General features: G+C 34.9%; 1 protein-coding gene across 4 annotated transcripts in view; it reads right to left on the reverse strand.

The window, feature by feature from the left end:
• Positions 1 to 24,777, reverse strand: part of EGFL6 (EGF like domain multiple 6) — a 698,819-nt gene extending 674,042 nt beyond the window's left edge. For 2 of the 4 annotated variants that reach the window (XM_044072537.1, XM_044072535.1), the window contains exon 1: positions 24,478 to 24,776. In XM_044072537.1, the coding sequence (XP_043928472.1) occupies positions 24,478 to 24,545 (68 nt within the window). In that variant the 5' untranslated portion in view covers positions 24,546 to 24,776. Of the gene's footprint in view, positions 1 to 24,477 lie in introns of all 4 variants that reach the window. The other 2 variants (XM_044072538.1, XM_044072536.1) reach the window with 2 other exon arrangements.
• Between the last annotated feature and the right edge of the window lie 2,599 nt (positions 24,778 to 27,376).

The following is a 27,376-nucleotide window of genomic DNA, read 5'->3' on the forward strand; positions in this document are numbered from 1 at the left end:
TGGATGTGGTTAGATCATTAGAGAAGATTGTGAAAAGAAGGGGCCATAGTATGGATGTTTGGGGTACTCTGACTGAGAAAGGCAGAAGTGGTGAGAATTTGAATTTCCATTGTACTGCTTGTTGTCTGTCAAAAATATAGCTTTGGAAGCAGGAGAGGAATGTCTTTGATAGGTTTAGTGAGGCAAGAATAGTAAGGATTTTTTTTCAAATAATTTTTATTAATTTTATAAACTTGAAAGAAAAAATACAATTTAAATATAACAAAGTAACAAAAAAGTAAATATATACAAGAGTCCATAGTAGTAATACAGCAAAAAAATGAAAAAGTCATTAATACTTTTCCAATAGATCATTCAGTTTTTGCCAATGTTTTTTTTGGTGAGTCAAGTTGGAAGTTCTTATGTGTAAAGTTGAAAGTTCTCTCTTGCATACACTTTTAGCTAAAATAAGAAAATTGTTAAAGGACAAAGCAGTTTTACAATTCCAATTTTTTGTAATTATTTTTCTAGCTATTGATAAAGTTGACCAAAGGAGAGGCAGCTGTGATCTGGAGACAGCATCTAGTACTGAAGCATTAAATAAAATAAGTGAATCAGATATATAACATTTATCAGTCCATAATGCTTGAGAAATGTTTTTTATATTAATTCTAAAAGGAAACAACCAAATTACAATTTAATGTCATATGTGACCAATCTGGTTCTGATTCAGAGTCACATCTCCAGCATTTAGTGTTCTTATTTATTTATTTACTTTATTTTACATTTGTTGTCTGGGATAGTCTGACTGGATATATGTCCATTTTCAGCGGAGGCCAGGGGAGAAAAGCTCCAAGGTTGACAAAGACAAACATAAAGATGCTTTTAGAAAAAAGTTGCATACATTCATAAGCACATCAATAACAATGGTAGTTACAGAAGAACATATATACAGTAGATATATACATACAGTAGCTGCATTGCTTGCAGAGGGTACATTACATGACATATTCAGACTAGATCAGGTACAAATTCTGGCTAGGAATGTTTGTGTGTTGGCTAAAGCAGATAATTCTTTGTTTTAAACATTAGGTTAATTTTACTGGGGGTTAAGAAGTTCCTATGAATGAATTTCCAAATGAAAATTTTTCAATAAAGAGAGGATGTTGTTTTGTAACTTGATTTTAATATCAATTTCTTGTTGCTCAATGAGAATTCTGATTCATTAATCTTGGTAGAATAACTCCAAAAGGATGAATTCAGATTTAGAGATTCGGTTCCTATAATTCTATATATTACCGATGTATATGACTTATTATGAAATGGGGTATAATTTATATTAATTAGGAAATCTAGAATTTTGGGGGTGTTTTTTCTTGATAGTTCATTATTATTTTAATTCTATCATTTACATATGTTATACAGCTATGAATGTTTATCCAGTTATTATTTGATAAGGCATATTTAGAGAGAAGATATCCAGCCTTATGTAGTTTATTACCATTTAGAAATTGATGCCAAAATAATAAGTTACTCTTCTGAAAATCTGACAGCTTATTTTATTGAATGTTTCTAAACAGCCTTTAGTGTTTTGTATATATAGGTAGCAAAAGGAAGAACAGGTCTTTAAGAATGTAGTTAGTTTTACTATATGTTTTGAAAGTATGAATGATATAGTCAACTATCGGTAAAACTATCTGCGCATCATTTGTAAAATAATATTTTAAAGTCTAATAGAATTTGTTGATTCCTATGTGATTTTGAGGGATTAGATTATATTTATTGATTTGGATAAATTTTTGATGTATGGATTTCCATGCAGAATGATATCAGGAGTTTAACCATAAAGCTACAATGTTCATAACATTGGATTTTGCATATAGTTTAATGTTAGGGAATGTTATCCCTCCATCTTCCTAGCTTTTAGTATGCCATTCAAAAGATATTCTCAGTTTGTTAGGATACCAAAGAAATTTGAGAAGGATGGAGTTTAGTTTATTTAAAATTGTTTTTGAGGGAAGAAATATTAATGCCTGTATATAAAATAAGATTTTTGGAAAAAATAATCATGTTTATTAAAGTAAGTCTGTCTTTTATTGTAAAAAAGGATTTGTTGAATTCATCTATTAGACATTTAACTATATTGGTTAAGTTTGTGTAATTAGTCTGAATTGTATTTCTTGTTGAGGGTGTAATAATAATTACAAGGTAATTAATATATATTATTCCTATTGAATTCAGTATGACTATTTAAGAAATCATCAATTTTTTCATTGATTAAAAGGATTCTTGTTTTCTTGTTTGATTTTTGTTAAACTTTAAGCCTGAGGTTTTTTCAAAGTGATTTAAAGAAATAATAATTTGGTTTAAAGAGGTCTCTATATCTCCTGTAGTTATTAGAATATCATCAGCAGACAAATGAATCTTACAGTTAGATTCCTCATCTATATGAAAACCTTAGCTCATATAATTGCTTCTAATAGAATTAGCAAGAGGTTCAATAGCAATTAATAATAACGGGGATAAAGGCAACCTTGTTTTTTACCCATTGTAACTTTAAAGGATTTAGATATAAAAGAACCAATTTTAACAAATCAATAAGAGTTATAATACAGATTAGTGATGAAGTTAATGAATAATTCAGAAAAATTATATTCTTGAAGTACTTTGAATAGATATGGCCAGATAACAGAATCAAAGGCTCTATTTAAATCTAAACTAATTATTGATAGTTCTTTTTTCTTTTTGTTGGCTCAGTCAATTAGAGTGTTTAATCTAATAATATTATCATAGAGTTTTCTATTGAAAATAAAACCTGTCTGATATACATTAATTAATGTTGTATAATATGATTTAATCTTCTAGCTAGGATGGACATAAATAGCTTATAATTGACATTCAACAAGGAAATAGGTCTGTAAGAGGAATGAAATTTACTATTTTTATCTTTTTTCAGAATAGGAGAAACAAGGGTATAGTTCCAGGATGGGGGAATCGATTGTGAAGTTCTAATATTTTTAAATACATTCTGCAGAAGTTTAACAATATTATATGTTATAAGTTTATATAATTCAGGGATTAATCCATCTAAACCTGGGGCTTTATTCATTTTAATACTTTTAATTTGATCTTTAACTTCTTTGAATAAAATAGATTTGTCAATAATATTTACTTGTTCTCTAGTTAATCTTCAAAGTATATTATCCTTAAAAAAATTCTTAGTAGTAATGTCATTATCTGAAGCTTGAAAAGTATTATTGATATTCTCATATTGATTTCTGAAAACTTCTAATAGATCACTTATATCAGATATTTCTCTATCTTTCCCCTTTGGTTTACTCTTATTTCTTTGATCTTACAGCTAGTTTATCCAGACGTTTGGGATTCATTGAATAGAAACAAGTTTTCCATTTTTCTAATTGAATTGCTATTATATGTTGCATTGTGTGAATATATTTTTGATTCAGTAATTTTAGTTCAAGATTAATACTTGCATCTTTTAGTTTTGCATTTGTTTTTAGATTATCTATCTTAGACTGTAAAGTATTTAATTCATTATTCATTCTTTCCTCTTATTATGATACCAACTTTTGATTTTCCCATATAAATAGGCCTCTAAAGAATCCCAAAGTATAATGTCTGTGACTTCACCATTGTCATTTAATTCCATAAATTGATTTATTTCTGTAGAAGACCATTGCTTAAAGTCTTTTAGCTGAGTAATATATGCAGGAATTCCAGTGTTACTGATTAAGTTATTAGACTTAAAGGAGAGATCAAATGAAATGGCGTTATGATCTGATAATGGGCAAGAAGTTATTAATACATCATCAGTTCTAGAGTACAGACTATTATAGGTGAATACTTTATCTATACTAGTTTGAGTACCAAAACGAAATGAATATAGAGTAATGATTTAGTAGATTTCAAGCCATATATGTCTCATAAATTTAAGTCATTAATGACATTTTTTAAATGCTTAGCAAAAGATGACAGTTTAATTTTTTGCTTATTAGTAGTATCTGCTTCTGATAGAACACAATTAAAGTCTCCTGCTATAATTGATTCACCTTTAAGGTATAAAGTAATAGTATCCAACAAATTTTTTATGATTTTGGTACCAATTCCTGGGATCCAGTATGTATTAACTAGTGTATAATATTGTTTGTTGATTTTGATTGTAATTATTGTTAATAAACCATCCTTATTAGTAAATGTATGAATGATTTTATTTATTTTTATTTTTTATTTTACATTTGTTGACTGGGCTAGTCTAACTGGATATATGTCCATTTTCAGTAGAGGCCCATGGAGATGGAGATAAGCTCCAAGGCAGAAACAAACAAAAAAAAACCAACAAATAACAAATAACAACAACAGTCATATTTACAATGCATATTACAGGTTAACACAGAATTTTCAGCGAGAGCAAAAATCATAATGGTGTAAAATACAGGTACAATACAACATACAGGTACAGTACATAATAAAAAAAAGAAAGACAGGTTATTGTATGGTAATATTAATAAAGAGTTCTCTCAATAATAAGTATCCACAGAGGTTGGAAATAATGTAATTTAGAGGGAGATGGTATTTATAGTTAAAAAGGAAGGTATAACAGTTAATGAGAAGTATGGGGTAGGCAGAGCCAAGTTTGAAGAGATAGAGGACTAGTCAGGTTTAGTACAGGAGCATAACCAGTGTGTTCTGAGGAAATGTTTCAGGCTATTTTTGAAGAGTGATAAAGAGGCAAGTGAGGAAAAATCACTGGGGAGAAGATTCCAGGATTTTCCAAAAGCATTAGAAAAGAGAAATTCCTGTTGTTAGGTTTAGAGGTATAAACAAGAAGTTTGTGTGATGGACATATGGACTACAGTTTTTTATAGGGGGTGATGAGGGTAGATAGAATAGGAGTATTGGAAGGTTTATAAAGTGTCTTATGGGCAATGGCTAGTTGGTGGAATTTAATCACGTTTTGTAGTTCTAGCCATCCTAGCTGCTTTATATTAATGCAGTGGTGGGTTCTAAATGGGTTGCCTGTAGCATATCTGGCAATGTAATTGTAGGACATTTCCAGTTTGCTGAGGTTATTCTTAGATGGATTAGAAAAAATGGGTGAGTCATAGAGGAGTGTAGAGATTAGATGAATGTGAGCTATAGTTGTTTTGGCCGTAGATGAAAGGAAGGGTTTAATCCTATAAAGAGAGCCAAGTTTTTTGTTGACAGTTTTTATAGTATTGTTGATATGGATATCAAAGTTCAGATTGTTGTCAATGGTGATATCAAGTAGTTTGGTAGTTGGGTCTGGTGATATAATGGTACCATTGGTGGATGTAACTGAGAAATCAAAAGGAGAGGACTTGTGAGTAAGATTGAAGAGGAGGATTTTAGTTTTTTGGGGGTTCAGGACAAGGCAACGCTGTGCGAACCATTGTTCAACTGTGTTAAATACCTTCTGGGTAACACAGTGAATTTCAAAAGTGGATGTGGCTGAGCATATCAGTGTGGAGTCATCAGCATATTGTATGCATGTGGCTTGGGGGATGGCTAGATGAAGGTCACTAATAAATATGGAGAAAAGGAGAGGTCCTACTATGGACCCTTGTGGGACACCAAGGGTAACGGACAGGTGGGTGGATAGAGTGTTGTGCCATAATACAGTCTGTTGTCTTTTATCTAGGTAGGACTGGAACCATTTTATGGAAAGTGCATCTAATGACAAGGATTTGAGTATGTTTATGAGAATCTGGTGAATTACCATGTCAAATGCTTTAGATAGGTCAATAAATAGTGCAGAGGAAAGATTACTAAGGTTGCAGTTTCTGTTAATGCAATCAGTAAAGGAAAGGTGGGCAGTGGTAGTGCTGTGTGAAGGTCTGAAACCATGTTGACAGCTGGAAAGTAAGTTATTTTGGATTAAGTGGTCGAGTAATTGCCTATGGATGCATTACTACATGTTCTGTGCCAAAGGAGAAAGAAGGGCAATAGGGCAGTAGCTTGAGAGTTCAGTGGAGTTTCCACCTTTACGGAGGGGTATAATATGGGAGACTTTCCATAAGGTAGGGATGTGACCTTCGCTAATAGTTCTATTGATCAGAATGGAAATGGGGTAGGCAATAGCCTTGGCTGATATCTGTAGATATTCAGCAGGTAGTTGGTCTGCTGAGGGAGAGCAGGGTTTCAGTGTTTGTATAAGGGTTAGAATGTATGTTGTTGGGACAGGTTGGAAATGAAAGGGAGGGGGCGGGGGTTGAGTTATAGGAAGGTAAAGTGAAGGTATTAGGTGACAGCCGACTAGCTAATGTTTGGATTGCATCAAAAAAAAGGTATTGAAGGTATTGACTGTATGCATGGGATTTTCCTGGTCTGTATTTTGAGGGTTTGGTGTAGTGGATTGACCTGGATGGAGTAATTGGTTAATGCTTGCCCAGAATTTTTGTGGGTTGTTGTGGTTAGCTTGTTGAAATTGTAGGTAGTAGTTTCTTTTATCAGAGAGTGTAGCTTTCTTAGTGTCATTTCTTAACTGTCTAATGGTTTGTTGGTCTACAGGGTTTTTAGTCATTCTCCATTTGGCCCAATATTTATTTCTGAGATGGATTTTATGTTTGGTTTCTTTTGAAAGCCATGGGGCAGAATTGGTTTTAATTCTAATCAATCTGGTTGGAGCATGGTAGTTAAGAATGGCAAGGAAGTTAGAATTAAAGTATTTAACGGCTTCTTCTAAAGAGAGGTGTCTTAAGGGAGACCAATTGCATGCTCTTAGTTCCCTTTGGAATAGATCAGGGTTAAAGTTCTTTTTGGATCTGATATTTCTGATACAGGTTGGAATGGGAGCATTGGCTTTATGCCTAATGATGTAGGTAGGTGAGTGGTCACTTATATCATCAGAGAGGGTTCCAGAATCATAAATGTGAGGATGATTGTTTATGAGAATCCAGTCTGATATGCTTGCTTTCTTGTTAGCTTTATTTATCCTGGTGGGGGAGGTAATGGTTTGTGAAAAAACATATAGGTTAATGTGGGTGGTAGGGAGGCTGCTATAATAGCAGTTCCAATCAATGTTTATATCACCTAGGAGTATGGTTTCTTGGGCAGGTGTTGGGATAGCTAGCAAAGGATATTTTTCATGGTGGCAATGTTATTACCAGGAGGTAGATACATACAGATAATATAGATGGATTTGACATTGTTAAATTGAAGTTTGGAGATGAGAATTTCTGCATTGGAATCTAGAGGTAGTTTACAGTTGTACGTGGTTAACTCTAAGCCAGATTTAAATAGAATAGCAACCCCACCACCCTTCTTGGCTACTAGGTCAAGTCTCAGAATATTATATCCAGGTGGGATGATTTCATTGTCTTTGGTTACAGGTTTTAGCCATGTTTCTGTTAAGCAGAGAATGTCAAAGGAGTAGACTTCTAATAGAGCTTGGAGTTGAGTTACTTTGTTGTTAATGCTACGTATATTAAGATGAGCTACTAGGAGGGAGTTAGATGGTTTTGTAAGGGAATAAATAGATGATTGATTGTGGTTATGGAGAGTGATAGGAGTTGTTGTTGGGTCTGGGTTAGGATGAATGTCACCATCTTTTAATGAGAGGAATAGTCCTAGATAGTTTGGGTTAGGGAATCTGCTGTATAGAAGTAGAGATTTCCTGAGATGTAGAGTGTTATATTTAATGTGCAGTATACTATGATACTTTGCAAGTAGGTAGCTGAGTGAAGATGTTATATTTGCATGGTTATAAAGGACTGGTAGGGATGGAGAGTTGGTTTGCTTATTAGGGTAGTGAAGGTGTGGATATAGTGGGTGTTCATAGGAGGTGAGTAAGTAGGCAAATGTTAAAGGAGGTAGTGGTAAGAGGGTGAATAAAAGTAGGACATATAATGGGGAGGGTGGCTTATACATTGGGAAGGATTAACTATTGGATGTTTGTATGTAGGTATGGACATATGTAGGGTGAGGATGGGGGAAAGGAGGAGGGTGTGGTAAGACTGAAGGGTAGTGGTAAGAGAAGGCAGACATGAGAGAAGATGGCCAGTGGGAAAGTGTCTAGAGATTAATGGGAAGAGGAAGAGGTGTGGCTAGTAAGTATAAGAGTAGGACCCCTGGGGGTGGGTGGAAATTGGGGGTAGGGAGGGGAGTGGAGTGAGCCTGCAGGGCGAATGGAGTGGGTAGAGACAGATACTGAAACATTTATAGAAGAAACAAGCAGCAGGACTGACTCCAGAAGGTAAGTTGGAAAAGTCAGACGTGGGTAAAGGACAGTGAGAAGTGAGCCTAGAAAAGGTAGTTGTAGACAGTAGTAGTAAAGGGTAAAGTGAGAGGACTAAAATAGCAATTCTGGGACTACAGGAGAAATGAAGGTAAGCAGCTAGGCATAAGAGAGTATAAGAAGGAGATGTGGCTGGGTTAAGGGTACCACCTAGTGGACAGGTCTAATATTGCAGGCTGATGTGAGAGGGAGTTGGTTGGAGTACAACAAGGGAAAAGTGTGTGCTAGACAAAAGGGGTTTCTATAGAGGATGGGGAGAGAGGGTGTTAAGGTACAAAAGAGAGCGGGTGGAGGCTGCTGGCTGTCCTAGCTCAGGACGTGCTTTAACACCTGTAGTAGTGGTACAATAGTAGAAAGTCTTTCTGGCAGGAATTATTCAACAGACATACTTTTCTGGTGTCCTTGAGAGAGGGATTGCAAGGAAGTTATGCTGTGAGGCGAACCACTGATATTTGGAGAGGGTCCTTTAGATTTTTACAGACTAGTGCTAGAAGCACAAGAAGAGCAGGGTAACTTAAGGAGGCAAGAGAGACAAAGTAGTGATGAGAAACAAGAGTTAGCACATAGCAAGGTAAGATTGGTCATATTACACTAATCATTCAGAGACTAATATATAGATAGAAAGTATACATTACAAAAATCCTTACATTTCAAATTACACTAATCATTCACAGAGACAATATCTATAGATAGCATTTATACATTTCCAAATCCTTGGTAGCAGCAATGTAAACACTTTAAAGCAATAATTATATGCCCCTTGGTAGTAGCAGTAAAGCTAAAGGTAGTAATTAAAATATTCCTACCTACTTAACTGCAGCTTTAAAAAATCATCTTAAAACAATTTCTTTAAGTACTATGCTGAAACAGGACACTGTGTGAGGGCGCAGTAGGACTACATTTCACTACTTGGGTTAGTGTATAGTAGTGCAGCACACAGAGAAAGTGTTATACAGTTCATAGCACAGCTACTGCAATTAGCTTAGGGGTTCTATGCGGCAGCCATAAGGGACCGCTAACCAAGGGTGCTCGTATCAGTAATTCAGCTTCTGTATGTCATATCAGTAATTATCAGCATTAAACACTGCTGGTGGGAGGTAATTTGAGAACAGCTAGACAAATAATTAAGCCCAAGCCCCTTAAGAGTCTCCACGTGGATGGAGTACTTTCAAAAGCCATTTACAGGCTTACAACAGTGGTGTTTGAAAAAATAATACACGGCAAAAGGTAGGTCTGTGGAGAGAATTTAGGCTTCAGGGTAAGCGCTTAGGTGGCACCACTCAACAAGCCAATTACAGGCTTCAGACAATGCAAAAGTGTTCAGGCATACTCAGAGAAGGGTCCGTATGAGTTGTGTACATGGCATTTTAGCTGATATCGACTTACTAATACACTAATGGCAGAGACAACTAGAAACGGCTAGGCAGAAGATTAAGCTCAAGTCCCTTGGGAGTCTCCACAAGAATGGCATCCTTTCAAAAGCCATTTACAGGCTTAAAACATCTGTGATTGCACACATACGCAGCACCAGATAGGTATGTGGTGAAGATTTAGGCTTCAGGGTAAGCGCTTAGGTGGTGCCGCTTAAAAAGCCATTTACCGGCTTCAGACATACAAAAGTGTACAGGCACGCTCAGAGAAGGGTCCGCATGAGTGGGGGATTTAGCAATTTAGCTGATATCAGCTTGCTAATACACCAAAAGCAGAACTATAGAGCTATAACAACCCACTATGTGAGCAAGCACAGCTGGACAAGAATGGTAGCTCCAATACCCTTATGGAAACTCCATGAGGGTGGCATAGTGCAATGAGCCATGTCCAGGGCTGAGAATAAGCAATACCATAAAGGTGCACTCATGTATGGTTTAGCAGGTTGCTTGCATACAAATCTGCTGCTATCGGCTTACAAACACCAGCAAAAATACGTTACTCTTAAAACAAGCCTTTATAGCACAAGCATACAGCAAAGGGCTTTTCAAAAAGGTGGGAAACAAGTCACCTTAACAGTTTTAAAACACAAGCAAACCACAGATTAATCCATCCACAGTAGTCTACACGAGTTTAAAAATACATGCCCACTATGAAAAATCTTAGCAGCAATAGGTACAGAAAAGGTTATTTGGCACACAGATCCAAAAAATCATGAAGAACATTTGGTATGATGAGCAGTAACAAGTAATATAACTACATACCACAGGGGTTAGATGCTGGAAGAGGAGCAGACAGCAGCCAGGGCTTATCCCGATTCCTAAAGATGGTGCCCCACTAAGCCCAGGGTATTTATGGGAGTTCAGAGGATAAAGGTGGAGAGGGGAGGGGGGTAAGGGGAAGAGCAGGTACAGGTAGGAGGGGCAAGAGACGGACAACTTCAGAGAAGACAATTGGACATCTTGCAGTACATGGTAATGGTATAGAATGTAAGACAGGTAGGAATGGTAAGAACTGAGGCAGATAGGAAAACAGAAGACAGGGAGAGTGACAGGCAGTAGAGAGGTTCTGGTTCTGGTACAGAACGTCTCCAAAGAATCATTGTGCCTCTCCTTTTTGACTTAAAATATGAACCAGCTAGTATATAGTAGTCTTTAAAATATATTCTATTTATATCCTCTTTAATCACATGAGTTTCTTGAAGACAAATTATATGAGCATTGTTTAACATTAGGCATTTATTTAAACTGCTTCTTTTCAATTAATTATTTAAATCATTCATATTTAAATATAAACAATTTTATGTGGACATAAAGGTTATAGAAAGCGGATTTTGATTATCCTCAAAGTTAAATTCTTATTATGCAAAAAATATCTTAAGTTACAAAGAAATATTGCTGTGGGCATAAACAGTAATAAAAGACTTAAACAACTAAAATTATAACTATTTAAACCATTCATCATGAAATATAACATTCCTGGTTGGATAAATACTTTATCCAAGCCACTCAACAACCAAACCATATTAAAATATATAAACAAAACCTATGTGTAGCTTGTGCTGCTACTTCTTGAAAGAAATATTATATTATATATGATGATTAATCATTGTTGCAAGTAAATGAAAGTTATTTTAAATCAAAACATATGAATATCAGTCTATTTTATGATTTAAGTAATAAAAAAGGTTGAATATACAACAAAAATTGTTAGATCTAAACTATATGCAACTATGTATTGATCAGAATCTGAAACTGTTGTAAAAACTTCATTAGTACTATATGCAATTACATTAAGAAATTAATAAGTGTCATGAGGAAGAATGAGTATGAACAGCATGTCTTTTACCCTTTCACAAAGTTAACCAGTAAAATACATATCTGTTGTTTAATTGTGAGAATAATGAAGAGAAAAAAAACAGTTGTGTTTCCATCTTAGTACTGTTAAACAAAAACCTTTGTGAACACTTCTGGAATTAGTAAGAGAAGTAAAGGGAACAACAGTCATTCTGTCCTCAGTCGAGTACTGCACATAATGATATGCGTATATCTCTGAGGTGAGTGAGATAGACTAAGGAAACAATGACATCATCACTTGTTCTCTCATATTGAATATAGCAATCCTTTTTGCATATCAGTGAGTAGGATCTACTGCAGAATGGTAGGGGTAGAGGACAAAGGCTATAGGTAACCTTATAACAAGGAGCACTTATATGCCTTGTAAATTGAGAGGATGATAAAGGATCTGTTGCTATCAAAAGAGACCTCCCCCCTTTCATTAAGCAGCTAAGCAACTCTCTTACATCTAGGCATTATAACTATGTCTGTATGCAATTCAGGTGAGAAAAGACAAAAACAAAGAGAGAAAAAAGGGGATATTATAAAAAGCTGCACAAGAAATGAAAACACTTCTACAAACTTCTACTAATTCTACAAAGCCTAACAGTGAGTATTTTAACTATAAAAACAAAATCACTCCCTTCTGATTATTATAGCTGTTTTTGTGTATTTCAAATATCTAGATAAACTGTGCAAATGACCCTTTTCAGCTTTTGTGAAAACCATATGTACTTATTGTAGCATTCCAGACAGTATGTAAACCACAATAATCTTGCTAGGAAATAATAAAAAGCAAGTAATAGCAGCAGAGAATTAATACAATAGAGAAGTTATTAGGGTGTCAAAAAGTATAAATTAGTTAGTGTATAATAGCTGAAATGTCATATCTGTTATAAATAATAACATCTTAGTATTTTAAAGCTCCTTTTGTATGTTTATATTTGGTAGAAATACAAGATCTATTAGCAATCTCAAAAAGCAATCAAGATTTAGCAAGTTTAATTAGAACATAGGTGATGTATGCACTAATCATTAGGGCTATTGTGTCTATCCAATATATGTTCAAAGCAGTACAGGCTACTGCAATATGCAGTACTTGTAATGAATGTACTCCTATTCACTGGTAACCATTTGTCTATTATAATCTATCAGTGGCACTTCTTTCTGCAAACAACAAATATGTACAGTAAAGGTGAATGTAGAGTTAATGATTTAGGTAGTTGATCAGGTGAAGATCTGACAGCATTAGTTTATATTCTGTTGGGAAATATCATTGATTTTTACAATACACACCAAAAAGAGCATTTCACTATTATGTACTGCATTTACCCTTTTTTCTTCTTTCCCTCCCCCCTCCTCCTTCCCTCTTCTTTTGCTTAATATATACTGTATTACACAAAAACTAGTTTAAAATATGGATAAGAAAATATTAATTTCCAATTGTAGTCTGATAATTTATGTTTTAAGAATACACACTGAAAGAACTGCATTATATTTTATGAAATAAATAGATGTTCTGCTGTTCTCTAACATACCATCACATAATACATAGTAAAGTGTACTTCTTTCTATAGTAGGCAGGTTAGTATAAAAACGATGAATTCAGAATGGTTTGAAAGTATATTAAATAAACCACAGGATATGCGAAAGCTTTCACTGGTTTTAGATTGATTTAACAGACTATCACAGTAACTGAGGTCATATCAGATATAAATATGTGTCATTAGGGATAATTTTAATATTGTTCATTTTAAACTTTTTCCCCTTTCTTTCTCTAGTGATAGAGCAGTTAAAAAATGAAAAGACAAGAAAGAAATGCTTGTTTAAGTAAAACGGCTTACCTACTGTCTACATTGAAAGCTGTTCATCTTTAGATCAGCCTGTTTTCTTGTTTCCCCTTCTTTTAGCTTTGCTGGAAGTATTAGACTTTTTAATGATGAAACAGAAGTATTTTAAGCATAATTGGAGCTAGTTTCAATGAATATATTAGCTCAGTGAGGTCGTTTGTCTCAATGCATTTTCATTTCTTCTACTGAGGTCAAAGTTCGCTAGAACTAAAACGACAATAATTGCACAGTTGATATACACTGTAGCTGTCATTTGGCAGCTTGAGATGGAATTTGCTGCATTTTTTTGTTTTCCCTTTAAAAATTTGAAGGTAAGGGAGGGAAATGTGCAGGAAAAGAACTGAAGTGAATTTGTCATACAGTATCAGCTCGTGCTTAACAGCCTGTCTCAAGAAAAGGATAAAAAAATAACTTTTTTTCCCTTTTGCTTTCCCTTCCATCTCTTTCAATTTTCATAATAGAAACCTGAGGAAATGGATAAATAAAATGATATAAACAATAACTAAATGGGAAAATAAGATAATCTATGTAAACAACAGGTACCCTTTAGTGACCATAGCTAAATGTACCCATTCCCTCTAGTAGCAAGGATATAAGCATGACACAAACAGAAGGAAGACACATAAGCAATGAACATCTAAAAAAAAAAAAAAAGAATTATAGCCATTACTATATAGAACTACAGAATAATAAGCATTTACTTTAAACATTATAACACCTATGCTGTTAGAAATATATTTCCAAAAGTTAAAGCTGTATCAATACATATATTAATTTGTGACACCTTAAAAAGAATGTTTTGGAGGTAGGAAGGTGGTAATGTTTAATATATATATATATATATATATATATATATATATATATACACACTCACACACACATATATATATATATATATATATATATATATATATATATATATATATATATATATATATATATATACACATATATATATATATATATATATATATATATATATATATAGGGTCTATATCATATGAGTGAATCACACAAATTGTGAACGCTCATAATATCGAATGTACCGGACCTCGAAGTGCTTTTTCTGAGATTGCAGTACTGCGATCTCAGAGTTGGAATATATATTTAGCGGGGGATGTGGAAGTTCAATATCCATTACCTTCGATATTATGAGCGTTCACAATTTGTGCGATTCACTCACATGCTATAGACCTTATATATATATATATATATATATATATATATATACATATATATATATATATATATATATATATATATATATATATATATATATATATACATATATACACATATACGCATTTAAGTAAATATTTAAAGGATTAGGATAGTAAACAAAAAACATGTTATCTATATTTTCTCTTTTACTTTTTTACTAACTAATATTTTAAACAAGTAATTACAACTGGGAATAAGTGAAAGCAACCATGATAATTAAAAGAAGACTTTTACCTTATAAGGTGACAGTAGTATAATGTCCTGCTTAGGTTGGTTTGACAAATGTCATTAGATTAAGAAAGACAAACAGAATAATATAAAATAAAGTTTACTTCTTTTTCATTTTTTTAGTATTGTTGTCCTTAGTTGTCCAATTGTTTTTGGATGCATGTCTCTTTAAACTTGCGCTTGCCCAGTCCATATCTTCTATTTTATCAAGTATTTTATTTTTCTTAGTGTATTCCATGGCTTCTTCTAAGGTGTTGAAAATTTTCTGACCATCTGGAAAGGTGATCCTTAGTTTAGCAGGAAAAACAAGTTAAGCTTTAATGTCTATTTTCTTCAGGCTTTTGATGAAAGGTACAGCTTCTTTCCTTTTTGTCATAACTAATGAAGTGTAGTCACTGCCAAATCTTATGACATTATCCCTTAGCTTAATTGGTGTGTTAGCCCAAGCTGACTTAAAAATTAAGTCCTTCTCTTGACTGGACAAAAATTTAACAATGATGGATCTAGGCACTGGAGGGTTCTTCTTTAAGGAAGATAGAATGTTGACAGTCCCAGTGTCTTGAGACGAAACTCACTAAGAAACCTGCAATTCAGCAGCTGAAAAGATTATACGAGAGCTGGTGGAACAAATGAAACAAATACCTTCCAAAAACCAGCGAATGTCCACAGCCAAACTCTCAGCAGTTAAATAAACTTTTTGGAAAGCCAGTGGAACAAATGAATCAGATGTCTTCAAAAACCAGTGAAATCCTCAGCTAAACTGTAATTTTATTAAACGAAACACAGAATAATCCAAAAAGGTTAAGCGCTTTCACCTGAATTTGGGTTTAGTGGTATATGCAACAGTTAATTTGTGATCATAAGACACTAATAGGCAAACTAAATTTTATATTTATTATATTTATAGTTACATCATATTGATGGCACAATTTCGTTACAATATTTTTATAGACAGGTAGATTCAGGACAATATATATATTTTGGTCATTGTATATTGTATTGTTGTTCAGATTCTTATAGTTTTTAAAGGACAGCTTGGACGGACATGTCACAAATTGTTCTATATTACCCAGGTATTATATATTTAAATATTTAATACAAAAATATTTTTTAAGGTTTAGATTTATATTTTATATTATATATTATGTATTTTTGTTTATATTGTGATTAGTATAGATAGGATTTTTATAATAACAGGTTTTGCACGATGTGTAATTTTTAGGTGTCATATACCTTTAATATGAAGCATTGTGTATTTTGAATTTTGGCGCCAAAAAGTTTAAGTGCTGAGAGGTTTGTTTCAACTTGTTCTGATGAAGCTTGCCATTTAGCTAGTGAAAGCGCTTAACCTTTTTGGATTATTCTGTGTTTCGTTTAATAAAATTACAGTTTGGCTGAGGATTTCACTGGTTTTTGAAGACATTTGTTTCATTTGTTCCACTGGCTTTCCAAAAAGTTTATTTAACTGCAGAGAGTTTGGCTGTGGATATCACTGGTTTTTGGAAGGCATTTGTTTCATTTGTTCCACCGGCTCTCGTATATACTTTTTAGCTGCTGAATTGCCAGTTTCTTGGTGAGTTTCGTCTCAAGACACTGGGACTGTCAACGTTCTATGTTTTATTCTGTTCGGTAGTTGCTTGGAATGTTGTTTGCGCTGGTTCTTTAAGGAAGATGAGGAAAGAGACCTGTGAGCCCTTTAAATGCCAAATGAAAGAACTTTTGGCAAATTAAGAGCTTTAGGCAACCATTTGTTTAAGAAAAGTATCAGATTGTCCCCTTCTTCTTTCTCTGGAATTCCATAGATCCTGATGTTATTTCTATGGGACCTGCTTTCTAAATATTCTGTCTTCTCAAGTAATAAAGTGTTTTGGTTTAGCAAAAATTCTACATGACTTTCAGTTTCTGTCAGTCTTCCATCCACATCTGTCACTGCATCTTCAACTGGTGACATTTGAGTAGATTGCTGTTTTAACACTTCACTGAGAAAGTCCATTTGCTTTTTGCAGTCTTTCTTTATAAAATCTATTTTTGTTTCCAATTTGTCTGGTTTTATAGAAAGTTCTTGTATGCTCCCAATAATAGACTGAATTTTCTTCTTTATGGAATTTTCTTGTAAGTTCACTTTTGAGTGACTCATGATTGATGAACAGTCAAAATGTACACTGATAAGAAAAACTGAAAAGCAGGCTCCAAATTTAATTTTTTTCTCTCAGAAAAGAATCTATACAGGTTTACATATGTAATTCTGTTAAAAAAATCTATATTCTATAGAGAAAAAATAATAAAATCCTGTCAGAGAAAAATAATAAGAAGCAGAGCAAAAACTTTGTGCTGTTAGCTAGCCACCATCTTGTCCATGCCCCCGGGAGATATTAAGAATTTTCTGATGGGAGACAGTGTTAAATGCTTTTGACATGTCTAGGAAGATTGATACTACTTGCTGGTTTGAATTTCTGAGTTAGTTGGTGGTGTTAGAGAAATTAATTAGGGCTGTGGTGGTGCTGTGTTTTGGTCTGAAACCATGTTGGGAGGGAGAGATAAGGGTGTGAGATACCAGGTATTGTAGTAACTGAGCATGTACACATTTTTCTAGAATTTTGACATGGGGGAAAGAATGACTATGGGTCTGTAATTGTTTAATTCTGCTGATGTTCCTTTATGTAGAGGGGTGATATAAGAAATTCTCCATAATTTTGGGACATATTGTTCTGCTATTGACCTATTTACCAGAATGGAGATAGGCTGAGCTATGGCATCAGCTGAATGTTTGAGGGAATGTTTGAGGTACTCATTGGGGAGTCGGTCAACTGCTAACGAAGAAGGTTTTGTTTTTTTCCAGCATTGCTCTTATGGTGTTAGTTGGGACAGGTTTGAGGTCAAAAGAGTTGTTGTTAGTTTCCACATTAGGTGGAAGAGACGGTGGGGTGAAATTGTTCCCTGTAACTAAGGAGAGGACGGTGTTTATAAAGTAGGTATTGATTCGTGAGGCAATACTCACAATTTGGTTACTGGTTGTTAGTTCTGGTGTTGTGGCTTTACATGGGTGGAGGAGTGAGTTCATTGCCTGCCAGACCTTTTTGGGATTCTTTTCATATGTGTTTTGCATAGATGTATAATATATATTTTTGTCTAGTCAGAGTTGTTTTTTTTTGTTTCATTGCACAGTTGCTGGTATGCTAACAGAGTTTTATTTTCTTTTATTGTTTGGTATTGAAACCAGGATTTGTCCATTAGTTTTTGAAGTCTAATGGTTTATTTTGATATCCAGGGCAATCTCTTATTTTTAACATGACATGAGCGAGTTGGTGCTTAGCTATTTAGAATAGCTAGAAATGTGTCACTGAAATATGTTATGGCCTGATTGAGTTAGAGATGATGGAGTGGTGTCCAGTTATATTTATTGAGCATGTCTAAGAATGTTTCATTGGAGAAATTTTTGGTATTTTGTATGACTTTGTAAACTATGATTCTAGGTGGGTTAAGCTGATGACAGATTAAGTAGGTAGGTCTATGGCCACTTAAATTATTTGGAAGACATCCAGAGAGATAGTTGTAGGTGGTACTGTTAAGTGACCAGTCTAAGATAGATTCCCTTTTGCCATGTTTATCTATTTGAGTGGGAAACTGGATTGTTTGGGAGAAAACATGTAGCTTTATGACAGTGGGGGGATTATCACCAGTGCAAGTGTTACAGTCTAAGTTGAAGTCACCTGTGATAATGGTTTTGTGGGTGTAGGTTGTGGCTGTCCAGGCTATGAGTTCCTCAATGGCAGTGGGAGTATTGCTGGGAGATATGTATGTGGTTATTATGGTAATATTTTTCGTTGTGTTGATTCTGAGCTGTGTTACTAGGACTTCAAAGTTGTTATCATAAGGGTATTTGATGGGTAGGTAGTCTACGTTTAGGTTATCATTGTAGAAGATTGCAACCCCTGCCTCCCTTCTTCCTGATCTTGTGTAACCTGTGTACACAATAACCTTGTGGGAGTATGTCTGGGTCTCTTATATGGGGTTTTAAACAGGTTTTTGTTGCTATAAGAATGTCTGGTGAGTATTGTGAAATGACTGCATGAAAGTCTGTGATTTTGTTATCTATGCTTCTAAGGTTCAAGTTAAGACTGAGAAGATCTGAAGTTTTAATGTGGGGAAGGGCTAGAATGGTAGGCATGATGGTATGTTGTGCAGTATGTGGCCCAGGATTGGGGTGTATATCACCACTACGGAGAATCTGTGATACTATACATGCATATTTGTCTGACAGTTTGGAGAGTATGTGAAGGTGTTTGTTGAAGTGGTCAGTGGTATTGCTGACATCCACATGTTTGAAGTGGAAGTATGCAATAGATGTGTGATTGCAGAGTTGGGAGGAGATGGCAAGGTAGGAGAGTGAGGAGTTGATGGTATTAGTATAATATAGTGTGGGGCGACGGACATGTTGTATCTGTAGGTGAGTGTATGATGTTAGATAGTATGCAGATAGCAGTAGGGTATAGATTGTGGGAGGATAAAGAGCATGGTGTATATTCTTTTTTAAATGTTAGGTTAGCTGGATGGTGTGATAAAGAAGACATAGGGGCAGAGAGGATTTGGTGTAGTGTGGTGGGAGTAGAGTGATTAAGGACAGTTGCAATTAAGTTGTGTGAGGGGAGGGATAAGTGTTATAAATAGTGTATTGGTTAATTGAGGTGTAACTGGTGGTGGAAGGGTGATTGTTGATTGGAAGAAGTTAAGGGACTGGTTAGTGTTTGTATAAGTCTAGGTGATGCAGGGGTGGGTGGGAATGCGGGCAGGGTAGGGCAGCACAGTGAGCCCGAGCATAGCAAGGGTGAAAGGAGAGGGCAGGCCCCCCTCAGAGAAGAGTGCAAAGAAAAACAATCAGTATGAGAAGTGGAAACCTTGGAGCTGTAAGGTAAGTGAAAGCAATGACGAGGTAGAGGTAGAAAGGTAGGAGTATAAGCCGATAGTTGCAGAAACACTACTTTTATGGCCTTGGTGTGTAAGTAAGTCACCAAAGGAAGGCACATCTATCTGGGGACAAAATGCATAAAGTAAATGGTTCTCAATACATTACCCAGTTGCTACACAAATAATTACTCACTGAAAGCACATAAGACTGCATTGATTTTGCTTTGTAAATGTTCATAACCTGCACATTTCTCAGTATTTTAGAATCACATTGTTAGCACATCATCTACATCTCTCTTCCCTGAAAATAAAGCACTGTCATGCAGCAATACTCCCCCAAATGGTACGTATGCATAGTTATCATGAAATCACCTTTTGGGATAGATGGAATTTTACATTACTGCAGCTCAACATGTGGGTTTGTGAGGTAAGTGTTTAGAATATCTGGCCCTGAATTATAGAAAAGTGCCAAAATTATGAATCTCCATGCAGCTGAGGTACATGCTTAGCCTTAGTGTAACAAATGTTCAGTATTTTTGGTCCAGTTTTTCCTGATAACTATTCATGGGATCCTCTCATGAATTATGGCACCTGTTATTATGTCATCATGTAGCAAAAGGGTAACTGTGCCAGTGACCAGGAAATCATTCTTAAGGAGAGGACTGCATAATGACAATTTTGGCCCTTAAATAAATACTGCAAATGTTTAGTCCCAAATACTATCCGTGGAAGTTAAGAACTAATGTTTAATTTGGAAAATTTCTGCCTACAACATCGTAATCTCAAATCCAATTCAAAATAAACAAATTGCAGTATCATTCTTTTCACTGAGAAAATTCCTTAATAACAAGCCATGCACATTTTAACATGCTTTTCCTGACAGTCTGAAATAAATGTGTTAAAATGCTATTGAAAATTAGAAATGCATGAACCTATCCTTAATTCATGAAAGAGCCCCATAACTTCTGAATTTACCAGTATTTTCACTGGAAACTTACAAGATGTGTTATCATCCTCATATGAGACACTGTAAAACTGATATTTTCTGAACCAGGACAAAATGAAAATTGGTTTTAGAACCAGATAGGACACTTCACATTTGTTGTGTAAAAATCACTTTCAGAACAAGGTTTTAAAAAATCTATGTTGAAAGTCCAAGGCAGTGATATTGAACAATTATAATCTTATAAATACGTCAATTTTCAAATAGTTTGACCTGAATTTGACCATGTTTCATTCTTCTTTCAGACTACTTCAGTAATAATCAGAATTTTCTCAGACTCCATTCACTCTGGAGGTCTCTGATTTAATCACAGTGAAGACAAATGTGTGAAGCCCACATAAGTGTATACATTATTTTATATACTATATATACCATGTGACATAAGTGATATTCATATGTAAAATTTGCTGTTGTATTTATATTTGTATTTGAGGAAGTAAACTCAGATCTGAGTTAACAATGTCATAAAACAGATATAAGTGTTGTTACCTTGTCCCACATGTGATTAGACAGGGTAAAAATGTGACCTCTGGGGCAGAGAAACATTAACTGACAGCACATGTTGCCTCTCACTACTGTCAACATGGATACATAGCATTAGGCATTAGATACAGTTGCAAATGGATATGGCATATTTATTAACTCATAGAAATAATTACTCAGCTATCATTAAAGCTCTAACTGGATACAGAGTTGCTGCAAAATTTACAACAGTCTTCCAGAAGTATGTTCAAATGTTTAAAGCATTATAAGTGCTATTCTTGACTTATGTGTTTCTCTGTATCCAAGAAGAAGGTAAGTTTGAACTGAATAATTAAGAAATTAGGCTCAATGGAAATTTTCAGCAACTAATGAAGACTGCTACTAAATATATAACAACATAACACTTGGCAGTAGTCAAAAGCCTGGTCCTCTTAGCATGGCTATACAAGGAACAGATCAAGCTGAATTAAACTGATTTTTTTTAGTAGATGGCACAGTGAGAGAAAGAGAGAGCTGTGAAAAATATCTGCAACAAACAAGATTCAGAGTCGATGTCACACACTAAATTTCTGTGCTAAGTAGTCTAACTCGTACTTTGCAATGCAATAATTTGAGCTGGATTATCAGTGAAGGTGCAGCAAAGGAACACGTTGCATTAGTGCAGAGCACTCATGAGACATGACTCAATGAGGCTTGCAGGTGCACAGTACTGTAGCTGGCTAACATCTTCAACTGCAATGAGGCAACTGGTGTCTCCATGATGCTGATGAACTTACATGATAATAGCAAGTTAATCTGGACTGAGGACATTCCTCATAAGGTTTTCTTTTACTATGTCTTCAGTAAACCAAAGACTATGCTTAAAACAAGGAGCTTCATTTATGAAGTAAAATGGAGATAAGGCTCTAAACTATCCTTTGTAAGGATGTAGCCAGGTGTACATCATACAAACAATAGTAAATTAATTACTGATGGGTGAACATTCTGACCAACTCACAGACACTAAGTTCTCGGTTGTCAAACACATAAATGAAATACAAAGGTACAAATGAGCCAGGAAACAATATAAATAAATCCACATTGAGATTTCTATTAGCAGGTGTTTAATGAAATGGCTCCAGTATGAGGATCATATCTTTCAACCATCCAGAATTTTGCAGAATGTCCAGAGATTTGCTTATTATTTTTGGTCTATTCGTGATAAAATCAGTGTTTTTTTCTGCAAATCATTTAGGATTGCTGTCACTGAATAATTACAGACATTTGAGTTACTGACTTCATATCCTTCAAAACATTTAAGCTAATGTAAAACATGTTATTCTAGCAACTTTCTAAGCTTATAAGACCAGGGGGCTCTTTGTCCCCTATTATTTGTCCAGAATTACTGAGCAAAGAAGTTGGCAGGTATGAGGATACATGCATATGTGTCAGATCTTTAGAAGTTATGCTTTAGAACAAAGTGCAGTTTTTTGAGGGGGGGGGGGTGCAGGGCAAGAGCTTGCAAGCTTGGTGTACAAGTCAGAAATTTTAGGAAAAAAACAGTCCTCTATATAAGACTCATATTACTGAATTAATGAGAGGATAAGCCAATATAAACATTGCCTGTTCCATTTCCATTTAAAGCCATTCATAACAACTTCTATTTGCACACACAGACTGAAAAAACATCCAGCTACCTGAATCCCTTCCTCCTTTCCCTTCAGATGCACCTCCACTCTGCAGATCTATCTATCAAACTTTGTAATCTCTCCTTCCATAAGATCTTACTCCCTCTGCTTCAGCTTTAGTTCACTATATACAACTATCTCCATCTCATCTTTTCTTACTTCTCTATCAAGAACACTTTACAGAAAGCTTGTAAATAATTATGCACCATCTGCTTAACCCACTCAGAATGTGCTCACTTATGTAAATTATTAAATATTGCTCTATTGAGCAATGCTGTTCATCGAATATTGTGCTACTCTATACAAATTTTATTTTTGCTACTGTGTGAAGGTTTTACTGCTATTTTACTGTTCTCATGCCTAGGCTATGGCTGAAATGTATCAATTGTGGATGAATCCATTATAAAAAGCATAGCTAAATGAATGAATAAATAAATAAATTTACTACATACAAAGTACTGAAGCAGGAGATGTGGAGATAGCCATTCTCACAATGTATACTTTAACTGCAGATACAACAAAATCTTTGTGTGAGAAGATATGACCTAGTAGTGGTGATACTTGATCTTACTGAATGTTTATCTAAGATACAATAGTGCAATATAATGTATTTGAGAATAATGAACATTTTAAATATTATTAGTAGAATTACTTCACAGGTAAAATTCCAAGCCAATATGGCATTTGGTGTGAAACTGACCAGCAGAGACTGTGGACCATAAACATAATATAAATGGGATACACTTCTTTCTCTCTTTCTCCATTTTCTTTTCGGTGTGTGTGTGCGCGTGTGTGTGTGTGTCTCTTCAGAGGTACTGATATAATTGGTTATATTGTACTTTTTCTTATTCTGTCAACAATGTTACAACATACGACTAGCCTTGTAATCCCAGAATGGGAGGTAACCCTCTTCCTGACAAGGTTTTGAAGCAAAGTCTGTAAATTGCATCTTAGCCGTTAACAATGTGTTTTGTCCACATAGTATTTACAGCATGATAAAGACACACAGTAGCATTGCACATGGTTGCTGGATAGATGATTTAGATAGTTAGACCATACGTTTCATATCAGCATATCAAAACGGTAACTTGCTCACTGTTTGATGATGAAGGGATTATTTTTACATGCTTAATGGTGCCATCGATTCCTGAAGATCATTTTTCTAATGTTTAGCTTTACACACTATTGGCTGGCACTGAGTAGTTTATTCAGGTAACTAGAGTTCCCAAGCTGTCTTCCAAAACCAGTTTTGTGCAAAATGTCACAGTACTTACAAAAACATGCGCAAAATTTAGCTGGCTTAAGACATTTTTGCAGAAGTGAAAAGGAAATCATAGTTTCTGTTACAAATATTGTTATTTACCCTGAAGAATTTACCCGCAGCTGCTGCAGTTTTACATTAGAATTGGGAATAAATTCTGCTTTGCAGAAATTTAAATACTTAAGATGGCTAGTGATAAATAATACAGACATTGGAAATGACAGTTGCAATTCACTGGAGAAAATGATATACGCCAGTCTATCGCTTCTAAGGCTGGGACCATCTGCCGATTTTTGGTACATACAGAATTTAAGACTTCTAGAAAAAAATATAGCTACTGACCTGTAAGTTGCAGTTATTCCTACTACAATGAACGCAGCAAACGATAACCAGGTTCCAGTGACTTGCATTGTAATAGTTGTCCTTTATTTATTTATACTATATACTCAAGCCCAACTGAGAATGTTGCTTCACTTCTAACCGGTGATCAAACTCAGTGATATGTGGTGTCTCTAGTGTTGCTCTGTATTTCTTGAATAGTTACTTCTGGCAGTGTCTCGGCTGGGATGGATTTTTTCCCTTTGAGCACTGCTATGTATAGTTTCTGTTGGAATTCCTGAGGTAGGCTGTCATTATTAGGGAAAGGGTAGGTGGGTCACTTTAAGAAGCTGGGGGATCCTAACTACCAAATCGTGAGAGAGTACGTTATCAGAAGAGCGCACCCTACCGTCAGTATTCTTTTACGTACGAACACCTTAGCAACGAGTAGGAAGAGCTCAAATGTAATTAGGAACAGGCTGCAAACTGTAAATGTTTTCTCATTATCGAGCTTATCGGCTAAGCACGAAGTTCACTGTAATTAATGGTGAATCGCGTCCAGTGTTTGCGGTTCCTTAAACGTTAACAAATCTGTTATTACATTTAATGTTCGAAAAATCTAATTAAAATGGATTTTATGAGTATTGCAAAGCTACCACATCTTAGAAAGTAGTCCTAACACGGTTGCAATGGGATGCTGAATGGAAGCTAGCAATCTCCACAGTTTCACAGAAATGTTAAGGTTTACCTGTTTCACGTCAAGTTTCTGCGTGCATTTTTAAAAATTTGGTTTGCTGCACTATTTTTTGTATAATTAGTGAATCAGTTAATTTTATTTAATAATTTCTCTGCTATCTGCTGGTATTGTATTGCTTTCCTATTACGATTCAGGTTAATGCGTTCATGCTAGTTACTTGAAAGGTGTGCAGTGTGTGTTTGTGTGATTGCGGGATGCCGGGATCCATTTTAAATAAGTCGAAGTCAAGATGTCCATAATCTTCCTTAAATGGTTAATTATGGGCATTCAGACTTTACCCTGCTAAAATGTTGTAGTCTAAAGTGTTCAAAAAATCTTGAATTCGTATTAAGTTACTTACTTAGTCTACTAAATAAATATTCTAAATATTTACTAGTGTAAAGCAACCACATCATTCATTTCTGCTATAGCCAGATAAAACAATTATATGCGGGCAAACATTACACTACGAGTCCAAGGCACTATCTGTTTTGCCACAGAACCAGTACAATGAGATAGGCAAACCTCTTTTTAAGGGTTAAGCCGATATCAGATTTACTGGTGATCCTGTAAGAACAGTCTCCCTATATGGACCCTTACTTAATACCATTTGAAAAGACAATGAGTGAAGTATTTATGCTCATATCTCCGTAGAAAAAAGGGGGAGGGGGTTCAAATGAGATGGTAATGATAAACATAATCACTTCAAAGAAGTTGTTAATTACTTATATTTTAAGCCCACTTACCATTACATGCTTGCAATTTTATGATCATCAGCTCAGCAGTAATGTCTTTTAATATAGTCATAACGGTACTTACCTATTATCGCAACCAGATTTTTGCGCTAATGCTGGTTGCTTCTGTTTAGGTCAAATAGTAGCACTGCAGTATTATGAAGGTTAGAGACATGTGTTCTGTAATGTTTTTGTACTTTTAGGAAGGTTTATCATTGAAACAGCTCATAAGGTTCAAAAACAGGTTTCCCCTTTTACCGCCAGCATTTCCTGTCAGTTAAGCGAGTCCCATTCTACTGCAAACGTGTTACTTCCACATGCTGTAGTGGGTGAAGTAGGAAATCTCTCTTTTCAAACCTGTATTATTTATCAGCCGTTTCAATGATGAAGCTACCTAAGTCCACCAAACCTGTTTCTAACCCTCATAATACTGTCGTACATGATCCAAAAAAAAAAAAAAAAAACAAAAAGGTAAAGCCGAAGAAGTAGTAGTCCTTCACCAAAAGGAACTGCAGTACAAAGTAATCCATTCCACAGATCGTACGCTAACTCCTGCATTCCTTTCAGCCCAACACACGCACACACAAACAACCACTGCGATCGCTGAATTCAAATGCTGGACGTCTTTAAAGGACGCTACCCACACACCACAAAATTATGTCTTACTAGTTTTTTTAAAACCCCTACCGATATCCCCAACAGACCTTCTGCCAGTCTACCCTTCGATATCACACTTCAGTGAGGCCATTTCAGTAAACCATTCATACATAAAGAGGTTACTGCATGTAAGAATGGATTCTAAGCATTAAAAATAAGTTTGCTTAAGAAGCAAATAATATATTACGTATGGATGCATGCCCTGTATCCAGTATATTACAAATATCCTACCCAGTTCTGTTATATCGCTTTAAAAGAGCAAACAGGTCATGAAACTAAAAATGCAGGTAGTCTGAAGATCTAAAGTATGCTGATAATCTCCATCATTTTTATAATAACTTTGCTAAGTCTCCTGAAGTTAATCTTGGGTATTTCTCAGTTATATCAATTTGAAATAACACTATATGATTTTACTTAAAGTGATGTTTTCATTACTGATGTAAAACAAGACATGCAAAAGGGAGGTTCTATAATGAAAAGAGGTAAGAAGGAGGAGGTGTGTCCCCAAGTGTGTGTTTAACAAAGCATTTTAATGATTGGATTCCAAAACTGGTGACACCTTAAAACAGCATACTACCACAAGTAGTAACACTATGCCCAACCTGGTTTTGTAGTTGGCACAGCATTACAGGTTGACAAATTCCCTCTACAGCATTACCACACCTGTTTTGGGATATCACAGTTAATCATTCTCAATACTTGACTCAGATGTTACACAAATAATTACTGGCTGCAGGCACAAAGAAATGCATTAATTGTTACTTTTGAAAAGCCCATACATAACCTTCTAATTTCC

The sequence above is a fragment of the Protopterus annectens genome, chromosome 5.part0 (genome assembly GCF_019279795.1).
Source record: "Protopterus annectens isolate FY-2018-M chromosome 5.part0, PAN1.0, whole genome shotgun sequence".
NCBI classification, from domain to species: Eukaryota; Metazoa; Chordata; order Ceratodontiformes; family Protopteridae; genus Protopterus; species Protopterus annectens.